Source organism: Prionailurus viverrinus, chromosome F1, assembly GCF_022837055.1.
Source record: "Prionailurus viverrinus isolate Anna chromosome F1, UM_Priviv_1.0, whole genome shotgun sequence".
Lineage (NCBI taxonomy): Eukaryota > Metazoa > Chordata > Mammalia > Carnivora > Felidae > Prionailurus > Prionailurus viverrinus.
The window spans coordinates 40,465,568-40,487,214 of NC_062577.1; the positions used below are offsets into that span (position 1 = coordinate 40,465,568).

Consider the following 21,647-nt stretch of genomic DNA (forward strand, 5'->3'; position numbering starts at 1 on the left):
GCAGTGATGAAGTCCCATTCTCTTGGCTTTGGTATATAGGACACTTTGAATGTCACCTGTGCTCAGGTGTGGAGCTCACTGATTGACACTCTCCCCACACTGTGATCTTAAGGCTCCCACCCCCTGCCATCAGTGACTGGGGTGCTAAGGCCAACCAAACAAACCTACCAAGATTCCAGGTCTGTTATTCCTAAACCCTAAGAAGTCTGCTTCTCCCCTTCCTCCATGGGTCCTGCTTGACTGTGAATAACAACACAAATCTCTATAGACTTCCTGATAAACACCCACCTGCAGGCCATTCACTGCTCAAGCAACAACAAGTGAGACCCTGTCTACCCAAGTTTCAGAGAAGGCCTAGGAGTCCTTCCGTGACCCAGCCTTTTCCTCCCTCCCAAATCACACAGTAGTCAGAAAGGAAACCCAAGAGAAGGGGCAGAATGAGTGTCCTGCAGGCCAGCCCTGCAGGCCTGGGCCGGGTCCCAGCAGCTGGGTAACAGAAGCCGGAAAGGGACTTCCTTCCTCAGCAGAGCTGGGAATCTAGGCCAGAAATGGAGGGGAGAGGAGAGGAGCAAAGGGGAGGAGTATGTGCAGAAGCCTAAGCGGTGCCAGCCTGAGAGACCAGTCTGGGTCCAGCTAGGACTTAAGGGGTTCTCCACATCCTGAGGGGCCGAGCCTCGGATCCAGGCCCCAACCTGCCAAGGCTGAGCCGTGGCTAAACCCTGGGGGTGGAGAGGCTGGGCAGGGGGCAGGTCTGGAGGGAGTGCCCTTGGAGGAAGGAAGAGTGTGGTTGGGGATGGGGGAGGTGGCAGGAAACCCAGCCCTCCCCTGGGACTGTCTCAAGGTTCTTATCTGAGAGCAGCCTGCATCCTGGACCCACCACGCCCCCTTTACATCAGGCCCCGCTCGGCAAGGGTAGGAAACCACAGGGCTTCCTTGGGAGCTAGCCACTTTCTGGAACCCCCAAAGTGTCTTCACCCCCACCCAAGGCAGCGTCTTGTGCTCAGGGTCATCTAGGCTTTTCTGTTGGGTGGGGAAGAAAGAGCCTTAGTGGAAAAGGGGGGGGGGGGGCTTCTCGAACAAGAGTCAAGGACACTGGGATCCTCTGGGGACTTGACTGACCTTCTCTGTGGAAGGCCTTCCTCTGGATGCATTCAAGTTAAGAGTGGGAGGGGCGTGACCTCAGGACCACCCATCCACCCACCCATCACACTGAACACTCCAGCTAGGTCCTGACAGGAAGTCAGAACCTCACAGCTTATCTACCACCTTCAGCCCCGAGGGCTCAAGGACTAGGTGAACTGCAAAGGAAGTAAGAGTATTCAGCTGATCTGAATCCTCACGCTTTCCCGTCTTTGGGCTGGTCCTTCCCTGCTCCTTGGGTCATTCTCACACTCAGTCCTTATCACATTTAAGGGAAGAAATTGAGGATCAGGGTCTTACAACTAGTAGGTGGCAAGCTAGAACCCAAACCAGCCACATCGGTGTGATCCATGATGTCCCTTGACCCTTACGACTGCCTGGGGTGCTCTCTGCCAGGAGACCCTGAGTCTGGGACCCCTTCTTATTCTTCTAGGGAAAGCAAGCGCCCATGGAACACACTTGAACAGTGTTCCTGGAGTTGCGCCACGCAGGGCCCTGCCCCTGCTTTCCCTCAGCGTTCCAGAAAGGTCCCCCAATATTCTCAAGGTGGGAGAAACCAGCCAAGGACTGCTCTAGTCATTGGTCAAGCACCGTTGCACTAGACCTGGATGTAGGAGAGAGAGAGAGAGCGTGCAAGTTGGTGGCACTAAGAGCTGACATCCGGGCCCCTCCCTTCCCACTGCTGACGCTTGCTTTCTCCAAGCGGTCAGGGGTACTGGCCAGGGGGCTTTCTCTAAGCGGTCAGGGGTACTGGCCAGTGGGCACCCCCAGAAGCTTGGGGAGGAAAGCAGATCTCTGTTTTCCTCATCTGCTGCCTTCCGGCCGATGTTACAGCACCATCTGAAGGGTGCACACCCTCTCCTCCCGCCCGGGGCACCCAGAGCCCCGGGGCAGCGGAAGGGGATGGCTGCAGCTGGTCCACATCAGACTTTCCAGGGAGGCCGCCTGCTGCAGGGGGCACTGGATGGAGAGGAGCTGGAGGCGAGCCTCTGGTGAGGAGGATAACCAGCTGCGCATGCCAAGGGGGAAAGGCTTGTTGGCAGGGGCAGCGCGAGGAGGAAGCAACTGTAATTTCTCCCCCAGGTTCCACAAGGACACTTCTGCCCAGTCCTCCATCTACCACAAAGAGACCCCACAACCTAAGAGGAGCAGCCCCCCGCACGCCTCTCTCCACACGCAGACGTCTGCAAGCAGATATGACCTAGTCTTTGCCTGCTTCCAGCTCCAAGCTCTTTCCGCAGCAGACTTGGCTCAGAAGCAGGCCAGCCCTGCTGGAAGACAGAGCGCTGGGGAAAATGCGACGTGGCTGCGAGTGTGCCCAGAAAGCGGCAGCGGGATCAGGGAGGAGCTGCCGGCCTGGGGCCGTGAGCCCAGCACCACCCCAAGGAAGCCCCCTCAAAACCCTACCGCCCAGAAGGCAGGTGCCATTTCCTACCCACGCTCCCTGCCCCCTCCCCCCCTCCCCAGATTCACTCACTTCTGCAGGAACTCCTCCAGCCCACAGGGCTTCAGCACAAAGTCCCCCACGTCCACATCTCTCAGTTCATCATGGGTGTAGCACAGGGTCTGGTGGATGAGCAAGTCTACCGTGGAAGAACCTGGAAGGGGTAGGGCAGGGGAGCCATGATGGGGGGCGGGGTGCCGGGGCAGGCGGGGCTCAGGGTCCCCCTCCTGACCTCCCCGCCACCCCCCACCACGTTCCTGGCTAAGCATTCTCTAGCACCACTGCTATCACGATGAAGCAGGCAAACACATAATTCGGGCTTGGAGAAAGTGACCGTGGGCCCAAAAAGCTCGCCCCTGAGCCAGTCCCCCAGAGGAGCCTCCCCACTGCCCCTCACTGGAGCCACAGGTGGGGTGGGGAGTTGAGGTCCAAGGATCCTACAGTCCAAACCACAGTCATCCCTGCCCCACCTCAAGGGATGCTCATGCCCCCTCCCCCACTTACAGTTGCAGGTAAAAGTGAGTGGCTCCCGTAGGCTGTCACACAACACGGTCACCTTCAGGTTGACCTCATCCCCAAGGTGCTCGGGGCTGGGGGTGACAGCACTCCAGACATATCCGGTGAGGGAGTAGTCTTGGATGTCAGAGCCAGATCGAAGGCTGTGCAGGAAGAGAGGGAGAAGGACCCTCGCTGTGCCTTCAGAAGAGAGCAGTCGAGAAGAGGCCTGCTGGGACCCTCCCACCCTGAGGCCAAGGGCCCTTCCGTCCCTCCAGGTCTGCAGGCCAGGCTGGGGGCACCGGGGAAGCAGCTCTGGGAAACCATGTTCTTGACACATTTACTACGGTTACGTAACGTTTCCCAAGCCCAGCTGAGCGTAGGGACAGTTCTATAGTGACAAAGTTTTCCATGCTAAATTCAAGGGAAAAATTCTCCTCGCTCCATTTCCTTTCTCTGTTAGCTCCAGGTAATATTCTTATCTCCATCTGGGGTGCATTTGCTCCTGGGGGCAACCGAGCCTGAAGCCCTTGGGATAATGTGGCTGTTGGATCAAGGGTTCGTAAACTTTGTCCAAAATATGAAACTTCTAAGATTTCAAAAAGCCCACAAACACCTGTTGTAGGCAGCACCCCATAGTGATGAATTGAGATTTATTAAATGTGGCTCTTTTTCCTTCCCAGAGAAAGTTCTGAGTGGGCTGGCCCTCCCCCACCCCCAGCGCCCAGAGCCCTCCCCAACACCCCATTCTTTAACTCTTACATATCCAGCATGTGGCAAAACGCAGCAACTTCCTCATCTCTCTCCTCTGAGACCTCAAACAACTCATGGCCATTGGTGACAGCATGGGGCCGGGAGCCCACCTTTAAGAGAAGAGCAGCCGACTCAGTGCCTTTTGCCTCAGGGCATTTCCCTTCCAGCGGGCTGCTCCCAGATCTACACCCTGAAACTCTGGGTATAAAGGCTCTTGAAGCATTGAACACTCAGGGCCCCAGGAAAATGTGGGAAATCCAGAAGCTCTTTATCGGCTGTCCTAGGAGACCAAGAGCCAAGTGAAAAGAGGGAGCCTTGGGGCACGTGGGTGGCTCAGTCGGTTGAGCATCTGACTTGGGCCCAGGTCATGATCTCACGGTTCATGGGTTCGAGTCCCGAATTGGGTTCTGCACTGACAGTGCAGAGCCTGCTTGGTATTCTCATTCTCTCATTCTCTCTCTCTCTCTCTCTCTCTCCCCCCCTCCCCCACTCATGCTTTCTCTCTCTCAAAATAAATAAACATAAAAAAAAATTGGGGGGTGCCTGGGTGGCTCAGTCGGTTAAGCCTCTGACTTCGGTTCAGGTCATGATCTCGTGGTTTTTGAGTTCGAGCCCCGCATTGGGCTCTGTGCTGACAGCTCAGAGCCTGGAGCCTGCCTTGGATTCTGTGTCTCCCTCTTTCTCTGCCCCTCCCCTGCTTGTGCTCTGTATCTCTCCTTCAAAAATAAACATTATTATTATTTTTTTTTTTAATTGAGAGACCCGGAAGCCTTGGCTGAGGCTGGAAGTCTGGGTGGGATGGACAAGCGTGTGGCCAAACCTCCTCTCCGGGGAGGCAGTGTCTAATAAGCTCAAGCAGGTTAGGCAGCGCACAGCACTGCTGGGTCACCGGGCTGGCTTTCTGGGGGTGCTCCTACGGGTGTGGCTGGGAGCTCTGCAGGCAGCCTCCTTTTCCCAGTCCCAGCTCAGGGGTCAGGGCAAAAGGGTTACCCAAACAGTGCCTGGGGAAGCCCGGCTCCGGGCAAATGCCTCGGGATCGACAGCGAGCCCCAGGGACCCAAAGCAGAGAGAGACCGAGAACACTCAGATGCAGGCGGTGACTCAGACCCACGTGCCTTCTCGGTCAATGCTATTTGAGGAAGAAAGCATCAAAGCGGCCTTCTGAGCAGGAGAGAACCTGGCTCCTGAGCCTTTTGGCCGTGAACAGCTGGAATGTCAGGGCGCCCGCCTGGGCCCCGGTTCCCATCAGAGAGAACAGAGAGTGTGGTGGTGGGGATTCTCTGTCGGATGAGACTCAACCTGCCTCCTGGTACAGGGCCGGCCGTTTTCAATCACCAAGAGGAGCCCTAAAGAAGCCTGCAGCCCAGCCCCAGGGAGGAGGAAGTGGTGGTGGTGGGGGGAGCTGGGGCATGACAGGTTTCTGCCTGACGGGCCTGCCCAGAGCCGCCAGGGGAGGCCACCCCATGGGAATGGCAGCTCAGATGGAGCCCCAGCCTGCATCCGGTAAAGCAGCCGCTGCCAACAGCTGCTTCCGGGGAGCTCAGGCCTGTGCACATAGCAAAGCCTCACCTCTCACCCTCCCACTGGCTCTTCTCACGTCCTCCCCGCCCCTAAGGGCAGATGGCAGCAACTGAGCTCCTCATTTGAATATCCAAATTGTTTCCTCTGAGTGACCCCTCTCATTAGCCTTGCTCCCCAGGGTGAGGATGGAGGGGTGCGGAGGGGAGGGCGGCAGCGGGGGCAGTTGGCATGTGAGGCCCTTGCTCTGCCAAGTTCCAGCCTGTGTCCCGCTCACAACAATAGTACCACTGTCAGCAATTAACCCACAAAAGTGAGGGTGAGAGAGAGAGAGCGACAGAGACAGTGAGACAGAGAGACAGAGGAGGGGAAGGCGAGGGGGACAGAGAACAGAGTGGCCACTGAAGGCCATTTTCATGCCCCTTCAGTACCACTCCCTGGCTCCATAAGAAAACAAAAGCCACTTACGTTTGCCCTGCTGGCAGGCCCTGGTGGCATCGCCCGATGCTGGCTGGGGGAGTCTGCCGGGCACAGGCTGGCAGTGGGGGTACCAGGCTGGCATTTGGAGCCACCCATTTCCAGAGCTGGCTCCGCAGGCCTGGGATAAGGAGGGTCCCTCCGTCTGAAAGCCCGGCGGAAGCGGGGCGGCGGGATAGGCCGCGGGTCCAAGGGGTCCCCCCTCCCGGTGGGATGAGCCCCCGCACCGAGCTGAGGTGGGGAAGCCCAGGGCCGCATTTGCCCCTTAAGAACTGGCCAGAGCTTCTTGCTCTGCACTAGCTTCTTCCAGGAGACTTTGCACCACGCTCCCTCTCAGGACCCTGGTGACACACAGGGGTTGGGGGAAGGACGAGGCAGTGGAGGGAGGCGAGAGAGAGAGGGAGCGACAGAGGTGACCACCTACCCGGGCGGCCTGACTCCGAGCAGGCCCAGCTCTGGGTGAGGAACTCGGAGCTGGGAACAGGAATCTCCCCGTCCCTATAAATAGCAGGAGCCGCCCCACCTCTCAAGCAGGGCCCTTAAAAAGCCCTGAGCTCCAGAGTCATGACTTATCCCAGAAAATGATCCTGCTCTGGGGGACTCTCTTCGCAGAAGCACAGGAAGGAAGGACCACGTGGCTTTTCCCAGGCTGTGAAGGATCCCAATTACTGGGACACACGGTGGGAAAGCCCCGGTGTCCCTTAAACAATGGATAAGGAGGAAACAGGGACGGAATGAAGTGGAAAGCTGTTCCTACGGAAGCCATCAGTTATGAGGTAACTTTTGACTCCCTCTGCAGCCAGGGTTTCCAGACCCAAGGGTGAAACTCAAAGTGGCCTCAGGTCCTACCCACGGAGATGATGCTGCTGACATTTTTTTTTTTTTTTTTTTTTTTATTAAGAGAGAGAGTGAGAACGGGAGGGGAGGGGCAGAGGGAGAGAGAGAGAACCTTAAGCAGGCTCCGTGCTCAGCGTGGGCCAGACACAGGGCTCGATCCCACGATCCTCAGATCAAGACCTGAGCTGAAATCAAGAGTTGGACGCTCAACCGACTGAGCTGCCTACGTGCCCCTGCTGACACTTTTTTTAAGCCAGCAAAAAAGATCAAAGCTGCCCTGGAACCCACCTGTGCTTCTATGGAGGCACGGTGCTGTTTTATACTCTGCTGGTCAAAGCGAAATTATTACCGTCGTCCTGCATGTGTTTGCTAAATATTCTCCCCGTGAGAGGAGATGGACGGTGGTGATGGCTGCACAACAATGTGAATGTGGTCAATGTCACCGACCTGGATGCTTCAGATCGGCCAAGATGGGTAAATCTTGTTGTGTATATTTCACCAGAGTAAGAGAGAGAAGGAGAGAGACAGAGAGAGGCAGAGACACAGAAAGAAAGAAATAGAAGCTGAGAGAGAGAGAGAGAGAGAGAGAGAGAGAGAGGCAGAGACAGAGGGAGGGGGAGGCAGGGGGGAGAGAGAGAAAGAGGGACAGGGAAACAGAGGGAGACAGAGAAAGAGGGAGAGAGCAAGTACCGGCAGGCTTTGAAACAAGAGAGACCAGAACTGCATGCCTTGGACTATCAGGCAGGGTTGTTGAGGGGTCTGGACCAGGGTCTGGCGACCAGTGAGCACTAAACACTGGTTAATGCCGTGACTGAGCCTCATTACCACACAGCGTTTGGGCACCGCAGGTCAGAAAGCAGAGGCAACTTGCTCCAGTCCACAAGGCCATCCGGCCACAGGGTCACAAAGAATCCCCTAAGCCTGGTTCAGTCCTTACCTCGTGAAGTGACTACACACTAGGAACCGAGATTCCAAACCACCTGCCCCCACAAGGGCTGTTTGGGCACAAAACTCGGCCCTGAGGAGGAGCCATGTCTCTACTAGCGTCCCTCTTCCTCTCCCCTGCCAGGGCCCAGGGGCCAGGAGACAGAGGCAGAGGGGAGGAGAGGACTACCAGGGGGAGTACGCAGCAGACTGGGGTCTGGAACAACAAGAAGAAAGGACTCCTCTCCGTTTCCAAACGGCACTTGCGAAGGGGAACGGAAGGCACACAACAAGGTCCTCACCGGAGCAGCGGAAATCCGGCGGTTCTTGCCAGGTGTCGTATTTTTTCGGTTGGCATAGCGGGAGGCATAGGTTCGGGGCGGCACCTGAGGGGGCATGGTCTTGCTCCGGGCCACGGGTTTTCCGGGAGTGTCCTTGCCGAAGTCCAGGGGCCCCCGGCCCTCCTTCCAGCCCCTGGTGGTGTCACGCAACATTTCTGCATCGTAGGTTGACTTCAGGTTGAGCCGTGTAATCGCATCATTGATCCCGTCATAGTCCACAGGCCCCAGGAGGCGCCCCGGACCCCCACCCCCCAGCTCCTCGTCCTCTTCTAGGATGCGACGCCCTAGCAGTTTGCCTGGAGGGTGCTCGACCGAAGAAAAAGTGTTGACGTCATTGGGCTGGGAGATCTTGGAGGATGAGGGAGACCCCTTTCGGGGAGGCAAAGGAGGGGTGTCCCAGATAGAGACTCGGGGTGGCAAAGGAGGTGGGGACAGTTTCTTGGAGGAGCCATCTATATCTCCTGGTCCTGGGGACAAAGAAAGCCCTTCATCTGAACCATCAAAAATATAGAGATAGTCTCCAGCCAGAGAGCCTTTGGGCCAGGGATCTGGGCCAGGCTGGGAGCCCTGGGAGGTAGAGTGGTTGGATAACCCTTCCTGTGGGGACAGCGAGTTGTAATTGAGGGTAGGATCAGAGCCAGAAAGACCGCGTAAGAGCTTAAGGTCCTTCTGCCTCCCCGCCGGCTTGCTGTAGAAGTCTAGGACGGGCTCGTCCCAGCTGATGAGAGTGGGGTCTGTGCTCTGCTTGGCTCTGTTCTCCTCCTTGTCGTGCCGGAGCTGGGACAGTGCATCATACTCCATCTGCAGGGCTTCGGCCATGGCCAGCTCTTTGCGGCTGATGCCCACCGACTCCAGGGACTTCCAGTGTTCCCCATTGCCCTGAGTCGAAGACATGGTGAGGATAGGTGACCGAGGAGACAAGGAAGCCTTCTACTTCCTGCCAGTGTCAGGGCTGCAGGGTTCTGGCATGGTGTCTCGGCACCTGCAGGTGAGGGGTTAAAAATGTCAATCATTCAGTCACGAAAAGACTTGTTTTAATAATCTGACTTAGGCGACATCATCCGGGCCACTGCCTCCTTCTTGCGTGCCTGTAACCGATGGGGAGAAACAAAAAGACGGAGAGAAAAAAGAGATCCCGGGGCGCCTGGGTGGCTCAGTCGGTTAAGCGTCCGACTTTGGCTCAGGTCATTATATCACGGTCTGTGAGTTCGAGCCCCACGTCAGGCTCTGTGCTGACAGCCCAGAACCTGGAGCCTGCTTCGGATTCTGTGTCTCCCTCTTTCTCTTCCCCTCCCCTGTTCATGCTCTGTCTCTGTCTCAAAAATAAATAAAACATTTAAAAAAATAATAATAGGGGCGCCTGGGTGGCTCAGTCGGTTAGGCGGCCGACTTCAGCCCGGGTCATGATCTCGCGGGTCCGTGAGTTCGAGCCCCGCGTCGGACTCTGTGCTGACAGCTCAGAGCCTGGAGCCTGTTTCAGATTCTGTGTCTCCCTCTCTCTGACCCTCCCCCGTTCATGCTTTGTCTCTCTCTGTCTCAAAAATAAATAAACGTTAAAAAAAATAATAATTAAAAAAAATAATAATAATAAAAAAAGAGATCCCAAGACAACTCTATCTATGTAACACATCTACCCTTCCACTCATCAATAGACGTTTCCATCTGTGGTCCCTTGCTCCCACCCTCCTCTCTCTCACATGTGCCCCGAGGAAAGGAGGAAGCGCCTTGCATCAGCCAAGAGAAGATGGAAACAAGGGCTCTTTGGTCCGTTTAAAGAGGACAACTCTCAGACACTGCTGGTGGGGAATGAAAAATGGGACAACCACTTTGGAAAACAGGCAGCCTCTTGTGAAGATAAACACCCGCCTACCATAGGACTCAACTATCCCACTGCTAGTTACCGTCTCAAGAAAAATGAAAGCATATGTCCATACAAAGACTCGTATACGCATATTCACGGCAGCCTGGTCACATCCCCAAGCTGGAAACAACCCGGGTCGGTCCATCAACAGGTGAACGGATTAAAAAATGTGATTACGTGCACATAATGATACCAACTCAGCGGCAAAAAGGAATGAAATTACTGACACGTGCAGGGACATGGATGCATCTCAAAATAACTATTCTGCGTCAAAGAAGCCAGACCCCCCCCCCCACAAAAGTATGAATATGTAGGATTCCATTTATATAAAATTCTGGAAAATGAAAACTATCTACGGTGACAGAGAGCAGATCAGCGGTTCTCCGGGAAGGGGTGGAAAGATGACACAGAGGCATAAAGGAAACTTTGGGGGATGACAAATATGTTCAAGGACTTAATCGCAGTAATAGCTGCACGGATATATAAATACGTCGAAACTTATCAAATTGTACACTTTAAATACGTGCGGTTTATTGTACGTCTAATAGACCTCCATAAAGCTATAAAGTGAAATGTACAATAGAGTCCAATGAAACAGACCGTATAATTACTCAGACTGCACTAAGGTCCTCCCAAAATACACCAATGTGAGCAATAAAACAAAGCCTGGCAACAGGTGAGACCCGGGTACTTGGTGGATGATAGGTGTGCCGTATTAATTCGCCTCGGCCCTCAGGAAGCCAGGCAGGAAGGCAGAACCCCCAGGCTAGCTGCCCCTGGCCGCAAGCAGCCCCCTTCATGTACCCCACTGTTAGTATCCTTTTCTTTAGAAGCCACAACACGAAGATGGCACTGAATGGTTGTAATGACATGGCTAGCCTGGCCCAACGGTTCTCGACCCTGGTTACTCATTAAAAACACCGGGGGCACTTTTTTTTTTTTTTAAGTACTGATGCCTGGTTCTCTTAATAGATTCTAATTTAATCGGTCTGTGGTAGAGCAGTGGTATTTTTAAAAACCCCAGGAGATTCTAGTCTGCAGCTGAAGCTGAGAACCACAGACACACGTGTGTGTGTATGTTTCGGATTAGGTTGGGGGAGGTGAAGGTGAAGTGGCCACTTCTGACCCTTAGTGCCAGCAGCCAAGAACTTCAAGATTTCATGGAATCATCAAAAATTATTCATTCTGTTGCGCTGCTTTACCCAGCAGGTAATAAACATGAGCATGTTGTTCCTTATGATTAGAAAGTTGAAAAAGTCAAAAGGAAAAAGGTTCCGATGGATACTTGGGTGGCAAATTCCATCAGGTCCCAAACGAGTTAGGACAAAGGTATCCCTTGGCCTGAGGTGCCTGTCTAGGACCCTGGTGCCTCCATCAGGCCCAGGTGCAGCACCCTGACCTGAAGGCCATGGCTGGCTCAGTGAATCTTAACAAGTAGTTCCCCAAAGATGGAATAGCCCAGGGCATATGATGTGACTCTTTGCCTGTTGAGTTTGCCCACCCTTCAACAGCTTCTTACGGATTACCTTTTTTTTTCTTCACTTTTTATAGTTTATTTATTTGAGAGAGAGACAGAGCATGAGCGGGAAAGGGAGAGGGGGAAGGAAGGAAGAGACAGAGAGAGAGAGAGAGAGAGAGGGAGGGAGAGGGAGAGGGAGAGGGAGAGAGAGAGAGAGAGAGAGAGAGAGAGAGAGAAATCCCAAGCAGGCTCCTCGCTATCAGCACAAAGCCCCACGCAGGGCTTGATCCCATGAACCATGAGATCAAAACCTGAGCCGAAACCAAGAGTTGGATGCTTAACCGACTGAGCCACCCAGGCGCCCTCTTACAGATTACTTTTTACCTACTAAGGCTAAGAGGGAGTCTTGCTATTTGAAATTCAAAGGAATTGGATGAACAGATGGAAATACCCAGAACACAGCTGCTGGGAGTTGGGAGACTGGTCCCAGGAGAAGGTCCTAGTGCTTTAGACAGGAGATACCAGATAAATGCTCCAAGCTGGACCAAGCCTTTTATTCCAGAGAGTATCAAGATTTGCCTTCACCAGGCACCACTGTGAGGAGGAAAACTGAGGCCGTTGGAAATGATCTCTCTCAACGTCCTGCCTCTCTTCCCACGAAAGTATCCACACTTGCATTCAGCCTCCCCTTCTTGCCCTTTTTGGTCTCAGGGGAAGAGGGTTCCTGCCTCCTGCTGAGGCACAATCCCAGGAACCTCCCTTCCCTCTGCTGTATCTTCACTTCTTTTCCTTAAGGGGGGTCTCTCTCTTCAGCACCTTAACATGTTCAGGCTGCTCCTAGCCTTAAAAAGAAACGAGGGCGCCTGGGTGGCTCAGTTGGTTAAGCCTCTGACTCAGCTCAGGTCACTATCTCACGGTGTATGAATTTGAGCCCCACATCGGGCTCTCCGCTGTCAGCGCAGAGCCTGCTTCAGATTCTCCGTATGCCTCGCTCTCTGCCCCTCTCCAACTCTCCCTCTCTCAAAAATATATTTTTTTAAAAAAAGAAAATGAAAGGGGCGCCTGGGTGGCGCAGTCGGTTAAGCGTCCGACTTCAGCCAGGTCACGATCTCGCGGTCCGGGAGTTCGAGCCCCGCGTCGGGCTCTGGGCTGATGGCTCAGAGCCTGGAGCCTGTTTCCGATTCTGTGTCTCCCTCTCTCTCTGCCCCTCCCCCGTTCATGCTCTGTCTCTCTCTCTCCCAAAAAAATAAATAAATGTTGAAAAAAAAAATTTAAAAAAAGAAAATGAAAAAAAAAAAAACCCAAAACCCTACGCCGTAAGAACCTTCTCTTGACATTCTGTCCTCCAGCCAATACCTTCTCTGTTCTTCCTTCCCTTCCCGACTGAGCTACACAAGAGCAGAAGACACCCGAACTTTCCCAATTTCCATTTGCCCTTCAATTCACTGTAATCTGGCTTCTGTCCCCATCCTTCCACAAAAATTGCCCCAGCAACAATATCCCGGCCATCCAATTCCACCGGCATTTCTGTCTGCCCAGACATGGCTGCTGCATTTTGCTCTATAGACCCTTCCCTTCTACCCAAAACCCTCCACCCCTTGGCTTCCATGACCCTATTTTTTTTTTTTTCTTGTTCTCCACTCCCTTCTTTGTTCTGCTCTTCCTTTGTCCACCCCTGAAATGTTGGTGTTGGCTCAGGACTCCACTCTCAGCCACTGTTAACACCCAGGCAACACTCAGGCAGCCTCGCCTCTTCTCATCTTCCCATTTGTTCCACTCATTGGCAGTTCTAAAGGTGTATCTCACCCCCCCCCCCAGTTTCAATGCCCACCCCATACCTCGAGGCCCGAATGCCCACCACTGAACTGTCACCTTCTCCTTTCCTTCTAATCTGCCCCCGCTTTAAGGCATTCGCCCCAGAAAAGCCAGAAGGCTCTTTCTAAAGGGTAAACCTGATCGTCTCCTCCCGGCCTCAACCCCTTCAAAGACTCTCTATCCGCTTCCTTTACAAATCCTTTATCACCTGCCCCATCTCCCTCCCATCTACAGCCATTCATTTGCCACGTACTCAATACCTCAGTGACTTCTTTCAACATTGTCCTTCCCCTGGGTATGCCCTTCCCAACTCCTGACGCTTTCTGCCTGTGTGACTCTAACTCACCCCTCAGACTTTGCCCAGATATCACATTCTTCAGGAAGCTTTCTCTGAACTCCCAGATCGGACTAAGGAACCCTTCTTTATGCTCCCAACAGTACCCGGTACACACCTCAAATATAATCTTAAAGTAGTTTATTCACAATTAAATAGGTACGTATCTGTCACCTCTCCCCCCCCCCCCCCCCCATCAAACTCCTTAAGTTCCAAATTCACCTCATTTCCACCGAGAAAAGCAACTGGAACTGGGATGTAAGGGCAGAGCTTTCTGGCGGGAAGAGTTTTTAGACATAAGACCAGTGATCCGGATGCAGCTGGCAGCCTTCCTTGGGGTCCTACAAACACAGGACTGGGTTTCACCTCAACTGGGCCAGGTTTGGCATCTGTGCAGGCAGGTAGGCGGACGGACGGGACCACCGCACAAAGCACCTCCTAGCTCTGGGACTCTCACTTGAACCGATCGGTTTCCTTGAGTCAAATTTCTCAGCGGACTCCAAAGCCGTATCCCGGAGCTAAGGAACAGCCCCAGCCCCGGGAGGAAAGAGAAGACAGACCCACAGATGATCCAGCAGGCCTGGCTCCTGAGGTTCTTCCAAGACTGGAATTCAGATGAGGAAAGCCCAGCTACCCCTCTCTAACCACCGTCCCCTGGTGCCTGGCCAGGACTCCACCAGACTGTCTGTCAGCCAGGCAGAGGAGGCCCAGCGGCTGACAGATCTTGTGCCCAGGGCCACACTGGCAGCTGCTCCTTCTAAAAGGCTCAGTGCTTTGCTCACTCTGATGGTGAGGGATCTGAAGGAGGAGACGGACAAGCAGCAGCCCCCGCAGGACCAGGAGAGCCCCCCCACCCCCCCCAAGGTGGAGTGAAGGTATTGAGTGGTAGCCTGGCATAGGGGAAATCCAGACGGGGGGAGGAGGGAAGACAGGAGCAACAGTCCTAACAACCTGGAGCCAGAGCAACCTGGCTTCCCCTCTAAGAAGTCAAGCCCCAAATTTCATTTTCTGGGACGGGTGGGGATACACAAAGTATTTTCGCAATCAGAGTCTCAGGTTTCCTGCCTTCCCCGCCCCCCTCCCCAATTCAGCTCCCTCTCTGCCAGCCTCTGCTGGTTGACAAATCAGAAGCGGCTCTATTCCCTCAGTCCCCAAGGGCTACTAGGGATTCTGTGAAAAAACCCATGTAGGTCCCAGGAAAGACATGGGGTGGTGAGGGCCCGGGGCTTTGTAGCCCATCCAAAAAGAGACAGCTGGGGCCAGTATGACAGTGTCACACAACTCCGCGGGGCGGCGGGGTACCCACACACCGTATTCTATGTGAATGTCACCCTCGGACCACAACAAAGAGAACCATGTGAATGGCGCCCCCTGCAGTTGCACACCTCGGTGGCATGGCTGTGTTCCCTGCTCCCGTCCATCTTTCAGATCACTTTCAGCCAGTTTCCCTTCCCCACCTCTGCGAGCTCCGTCTCTGCTTAACCATTTGAAAGTTAGATGCAAGGGCTCCACCTCCAGATACTTCAGGCTGAATCTCTAAACAACTAGCGCGCTCTCCTATATAAACACAATGCCATTAGCACAGCCACAACATTTAAGGTGGACACGATAATATTATCTAATACATAGTCCACAATGGAATGTTCACAACCGCCATCTGGGAAGTTTTTCAAACCTACAGGTTCCTGGCCCCTCTTCTGGGGGGGGGGGGGTCTGATTCAGTAGGGTGAATCCCTGGACTCTGATCAGTTCAAAGCCCTCTCCCCTAGGCAATTCAGACGCGCCGCCAGGGCTGACCCCACAGACCGCGGTTTCAGAACTCCCAGGAAGACCAGAGGTTAGCGGGGAAAAGGGACCCCACCAGGCAGCTGGTGAAGGAAGAGGGGCGTGCTTATGGCTGAGCAGGTCGGTGCCAGGGTCCAAGCAGCACCAGGCACCGAACAGTCCACACAGCTGCCAAAGGATGGCTGGAGGCCGGCGGGGGAGGAAATGGGGTCGGGGCAGAGCTACACAATGGTCTGGAGTCCAAGGGTGGAGACAAAGGAGAGGACACTCCCCTCCGTTCAGTCCCTGTGCCAGTGAGCCAGCAGTGACACCAGCTGTGCGCGCAGAGGGCTTCCGGCTGCCCGGCTGGAGGGCACCTTTTTAGAACTGCTCTGCCTTTGCTCAGCCTGTGAGCTCTGGGTCATCTCACATCCAGAACCCCAAAATTGAATGTCAATGGCCAATGAGTACCGGTTACATGCCAGGTGCCATGCTGGCCCTAGAAGTATTCAGAGGGCTGTGGCACACTTCCGGGGAGCTCGCCACCTAGCAAAGATGATAGACATATCCATAAATAATTCAATCCCCCCTCCTTGGGGCACAAAGTGGGGAAACACTGCATGTCTTGGCCCATGTTCGCTGGGCAGGGAAAATGGAGAGCTACTGAGCAAGACAGTAAAAAATATGAAGGGTCTCAAGCCCCCAGCCTTGGGCATCCCACCTTTTAGTAGTTTTTAATAAGGGAAGAAGACTCCGTTCTAGGACTACCTAGGAAGGGGCCTTCAGCACCTCCTCTCAGAACAGAATAGGTCAAGGGGTTAGAGGCCATATGGACATAGAAGCTCTGGCTTCCAGAATTTTGTATTCAGATGACCCCTGCCCCTCACCACCCCCCAACACCCATACTCATCCATACCCCAAATCTCATGGCTTTGCAGCCAGGGACCCATCCCCTACACCTCACTCCACAGGCCTGCTGCCCACCCCCGACTCCCACCCCCAGAGGCCCAGTTCTAGGAAGGAATTCAGCATGCCCTGTGTCAACTCCCCCAACAGGAAGGTGTGTCCAAAAGGTCAGGCTCCCTGTCTCAAACAGATGTATATCTGATCTGTACTGTAAGCCTATAGGTTGTACACAGCTCCACGAGGTTCTTTGATGTCAGGCCCATCACGGAGTCACATGCACCCACAAGGTCTTTCTCCTGTCTGTTTCTTCTCTGTGGCTGTCACTGAGTTCCAAACGTGGGGAGACACAAAACAGCCGCCTGTGCTCTTGTCCTACTCATCCAGCTCCTCTCTAGCATCCTCTGCGCCAAATTAAAGCAGCCCCACGTGATTCAGCCTTTGCTGCTGGAACTTCATTTTTCATCCCTGGACTCCCTGGGCCTACCCCTGGACATTCCACTAATTTGAAGCCAAAGTTGATACTGGAGTTTGTAGAGGGTTCTCTGGGTCCTAGGAGAGCAGAGACAGATGCCAGAAGCCTGTGCGACATAGTTAGATAGAGCTCTGTTTGCATTCAGAGTCCAAGAGTCCTCTAGTCCAGCTCAGAAATCACGTGTGCAGCTGGTCTATGCGCACGCGCGCGCGCGCACACACACACACACACACACACACACACACACACACACAATCCCTGGCAATCATAGCTCCTACCACAAACCCTGCAGATTTGGGACTCGGGTAAGAAGAGAGTCAGGATGGAAGAGGGCAGGCAACCCGTGGCTCCTCTCAAAACTTTCCTTCCTAGAGCTGGCGATGTGGATCAGGGGCCAGGAGCTGGCAGCCACCTGAATGGAACCCCTGGCAAAGAGGGAAGAGAGGTCTTGGCAGTGTGTGGATCTCTAATCCAGGAACCATCCCTGGAGCCAGAGCCGCCACATCTCTTCTCTGTCTGGTCTATACTTCCTGCTTCCTACCACTCCCACCTGCCCTCAGCCACCACAGCCTCAAAAACCAGCCCTTCTAGTTCTGATCAGCTGGGTTCCCTCCAAGCAGCATGTGGTTAAGAATGCCTCTACTTCCCCCAACTCCCAGGTATATAAGCAGTCTCTTCTCACAATCCCTGGGCAACTCTTTCTGCCCATGGGTCCTGTTCCCGTGCTTTAATAAAATCACCTTTTTGCACCAAGAAAAAAAAAAAAAAAAGGAATTCCTCTTCCAGGGGGCACCTAGGTGGCTCGGTCAGTTAAGCGTTGGGACTCTTGATTTTGGCTCAGGTCATGATCTCAAGGTTCAAGTCGGGCTGTGGAATGACAGCACTGAGCCTGTTTGGGATTCTGTCTCTCCCTCTCCCTCTGCCCCTACCACACACTCATGGTCCCTCTCTCTCTCAAAATAAACAAACATTAAAAATAAATAAATAAAAGAATTACCCTTCCAGCTTCCTTGGCCCTCCAGAGAAAGGCAGTGGGATAGGATGGGGGGGGGGGGGGCGGGGGGGAGGAGCTCCCAGGATGACCTTCCTGTGCTAATCTTGGTCTCCAGCTGAGGGGATTCCTTTTTTTTTTTTTTTTTTTTTTTTAATTTAAATCCAAGTTAGTTAACGTGTAGTGTAATAATGCTTTCAGGAGTAGAATTCAGTGATTCGTCACTCACATATAACACCCCAGTGCTCGTCCCAACAAGTGCCCTCCTCAATGCTCATCACCCATTTAGCCCATCCCCTCCGGCACCCCTCCCTTTGTTCTCTGTATGTAAGAGTCTCTTATGGTTTGCCTCTAGCTGAGGGGATTCCTAAGGGAAGTTCGTTTCAGACAAGATTTACACCAGCCCATCCCGTGTCATAAAAACAGCCCCAACAATTTCCAAACACCAACATCTATGAACCTTTAATCTCTCTGAGGGTATTAGAGACTCCACGAAGTATAAAGGAAGCCCCTCTGGGAGGAGGATGTCACAAAACAGGTGGAAAGCGGGATGGGGACACAGCAGCCGTCACGATCCTTGCCACCCCCTCCTTTACTTTGTCACACAGGGCCATTGGCTTCCTGCAAACCAAGGGTTCCTGCAAAGTCCCCTGCTGTCACCTGTCGCCTCCAGCTGAACCTCCAGTCCAGCTTCCCCAGCTCAGTCCTTTGGAATCCAGTTCTCCAGGATTCCTGTGTAGGCTGGGGAAACTCCCTGGAGGAGGCCAGCCCATTAAACAGAATCCAGAAAGCAGGTCACAGCTGTTCCCAAACGGCCCGTGGCACCAGAGGGAAAACAGCACACCAAAGAGCCTCTGCTTTGCCTGGAGGACTCACCGGAGGGAAGAGGAGAGGCAGTGTGGGGCCACCTCACTGCTCCGTGCTGCTGCCCCAAGTCCTCACATGCTGGGCATGCTGGGCGGAGCTAACCCATCAGAGTCTGCAAGAAGCAAGGAGCAGCACTTCAGATTTTGGCCCAGGCCCACGGCAAGGGGAGAGGGGTGTAGCTCGGGGAACTGCAGAGGCATCGGACTAACGAGAGTGCGCGGAATAATGCCAGTGGGACGATCTCCAGAGGGACATCTTTGCTGGAGATCAGAGCTTGGATTTTTAAGGAGCATCTCCAATTAATTCACTTCTAACAATCCTTTGGTTGTTTTCTGGTAGCAACTTCCTTAGACATCAGGGAAGCGATCTCCCTTCCCCACAACAGGGCCCCCTTGACCATTAGAGATGAGCAGACTGAGGCCCACTAAGGGTCAGCGACTTTGCCCCGGGGGCTCATACTGGATCTGTGGCAGGGTGGGGAAGGGGCCACCGACCCGATGTGGGGGGCCGTAGGGTGCTAATACTCAGGAACAATCTTGTCCCTAGCCCTGTGCTATCCGCCCCCACAAGTACACCCCCCTGGGACCAAACCCCAGGATGAGAATGAGAAGGACTCGGAGGACCGGTCCCCAGAATGATCACACACACACAGAGTGCAGAAAGTGGGGCCCCAGCCCCCATGTGGTCTGTGGGAAGGTTGGGGGCGGCTGCCTGTAAGCCTGGGTGAGGGAGCCAGTGGGCAGGCTGTGGGGGCGGTGGGCTGCCATTGGCTGAGAGCCACCTGCTCAGCTTGCAGGAAGGCCAAAAGGAAGTCAAGCAGAAAAAGGCTGAGCCAGTCTTCCTCGGGAACCTGAGGAGCTAGAGACCAGGCCCCATACCATGCCACCGGGCCCAGGGCAAGCTGCCCTCCTCCATCCCAGTGGGAAGGCTCTACGTGGTATGCAAGCCCTGCCTGCTGCCCCTCTGCCACCGCAGTCCCTAAAACAGCAACCTGGATATGTGATCTGATAAGAAAGAGTATCTGCAGTTCGTGCTAACTCCCCAGATCAAGAAAATCCCTGGTAGACTAGTCATTCTCAGGGACCTACAGCCTTGGTAATCACATGAACTGCATGTACCCCCACACCTTCCCCCACGTCCCCCCACACATCCATACGTAGCTACTACCGCGCACTCCCTTCCCTGTGCACACCCCTCACCCCCCAAGACCTACCTCTTCCACCTCCTCCCTCCCCACCCTACACACACCCATACCTTCCCCCAAGCACCTGCAGGTACCCCCCCCCACTCTCCATGCATACTCCATACCCCTCCCCCAAGCACACACGCCTCTGTACCCCGCGTACCTCGCACAATCCCCACACCTTCCACAATTACCCACATCTGCCCCTGCATACCCCCCATACCTTCCCACCCTCCAGGTCCCCCCCCCCTCCCCTGCACATCCCCTCCACCTCACTCACTCCCTCATCAGCTCCCTGGGGAAGTGGACTTAGACACCAAGAGGTCATGATCTTAGTGTCCCTGGCAAAGACGGCTGAGAAAATAGATGGAAGGGTGAACCCGGAAGAAAAAGGAAAACAGGACCTTTCCGCTCCAGGGAGCAGCTCTGGGCCTTCGGCATCCACATTCCAGCCTACTGGAGGCAGGCTCGCAGGCCCGGAGGGGACCAGGGAGCCAGAATGCAAGGGAAGGGCACTCCAGGCAGTTGAGCCCAGGGGGACCTTCGCCCAAGGGCCACCTAGCTTCTGGCAGGCCTCAGAGGTGCTCAGTTATTTCCTAAGTTCAGGGTGCAGTGGAAAGGCCCTGAGATCCCCACAGACCAGGGTAGGAAAGGAAAGGGGTGCCGCTCTCAAGCAGCCCCCATCTTACAGCCCAGAAACACACACACACACACACACACACAAAACACCAGCAAACATCTGATACTAATTTACACAGGGGTGTGAGAGGCCAAGGTGTTAGTCCCACCCAGGGACATTTGCATCTAAAAAAGCAGAGTCTGAGCAGAGGAGGGCCCAACCCAACCCATTCTGGAAGTGGAAAGGGAAATTTCCAGTGGCCTGGGAGGAATGACCCATTAATAGGTAGGCGGGGTGGATCTTGATGGTGGCTGTGCCTCCTCATGGCCTCCCTGGTCTCAGCTCCTGAGGCCTAGGCATCTCTTGTCCTTGTCCAGAACTCATGTCCCCCTCAGCGAGGCCCAGCAGGCAGCTTGGTCTCTAAGTCACTGACCCCTCCTAACCCCGGCCTTGGGTATTGTTGGCCAAGATTGACCCAGGAGGCCCCCAGGCCTTCTTCAGTAGCTGAGAAGGATATCCTGCTCAGGGTCAGCCAAGGACACTGACCCCCAAGGGAGACTAAGGATGCTAGCTTACCCCAGTCAAAGGAGAAACTCCACTCAGGATGCTGGGCCCTAAGAGGGAACGAAGATTGAGACCCTCTCCGAGATGGCCTCCCAGTGTTCAGAATCCCCAAACCACAGGGAAAGGGATACAGAGATGGCAGCCTGGGAAGGAGGCAGCAGGCAGTGTCCGGTGGTACCAGATCCCAGCCAGGACTCCCCACATCTGTCTGGTCTCCAGACCTGTCCCAGCGGTAGGTTCCAGAGTCCTCAGAAGGACCCATCGGCACTCACAGCCTGGTAATAGACTCCCCATACCCTATTTCCCCACCCGGTTTGACTCTTAGGGCCTCCAAAGCCCTGGGTGCAGCTGGAGGCTCCCTCCCCTTTCCTACTTTCTCTGTCTCTCCTCTTCCCACTCTGACTCAAGAGCCCCAGAAGCCTTCCCTGGTCAATCCTTCCAATTCCTGCTTTTGCTTTCAGTGTCTCCTTAACATTCTGAGGCTGTGTGCGTGTGTGACACAACGACTTGGTGTTGCTCTGTACCTGCCTGATGCCTTTCTCCCATCTCCCATGCCCCACTCTGCACAGGAAGGTCCCAAGGGAGACCGAGGTCTCCGGAGAGCAGGGCCTCAGTCTACGGTGAGCAAAGGGGACCTTCGACAGAGGGGTGATCAGCCTGGCACAGCGTAGCTCATTAACATCCCACCAGCCCCGTCTTTATGGGGGCCTTGCCCATGTGACCCTCACTCAGGGCACCAGGGTAGCAGGAGTCACAGACCATTCTCAGTAGGGATTAGGTGACACTGCTGGCAGCTGGGTAAGTGTAGCCAGGGTGTGACCGTGGGTGCAGGCCCATTAGGGCTAAGGTTCCATAGGCACCTTGCTGAAATGCCAGTCCAATG

The 21,647-nt window shown here is 54.4% G+C and overlaps 1 protein-coding gene across 5 annotated transcripts in view; it reads right to left on the reverse strand.

Annotated features, from left to right (window-relative positions):
* Positions 1 to 21,647, reverse strand: part of PIK3C2B (phosphatidylinositol-4-phosphate 3-kinase catalytic subunit type 2 beta) — a 66,677-nt gene that overhangs the window by 35,127 nt on the left and 9,903 nt on the right. For 2 of the 5 annotated variants that reach the window (XR_007148121.1, XM_047840407.1), the window contains exons 2-5: positions 7,891 to 8,911; positions 3,842 to 3,942; positions 3,089 to 3,243; positions 2,618 to 2,738 (exon numbers count right to left, since the gene is read on the reverse strand). Coding sequence is in view for 4 of the 5 variants with exons in the window: in XM_047840407.1 (XP_047696363.1) it covers positions 2,618 to 2,738; positions 3,089 to 3,243; positions 3,842 to 3,942; positions 7,891 to 8,823 (1,310 nt within the window). In the remaining variant the exon portion in view is untranslated. Of the gene's footprint in view, positions 1 to 2,617; positions 2,739 to 3,088; positions 3,281 to 3,841; positions 3,943 to 7,890; positions 8,912 to 13,620; positions 13,754 to 18,407; positions 18,511 to 21,647 lie in introns of those variants that run through there. The other 3 variants (XM_047840408.1, XM_047840409.1, XM_047840410.1) reach the window with 3 other exon arrangements.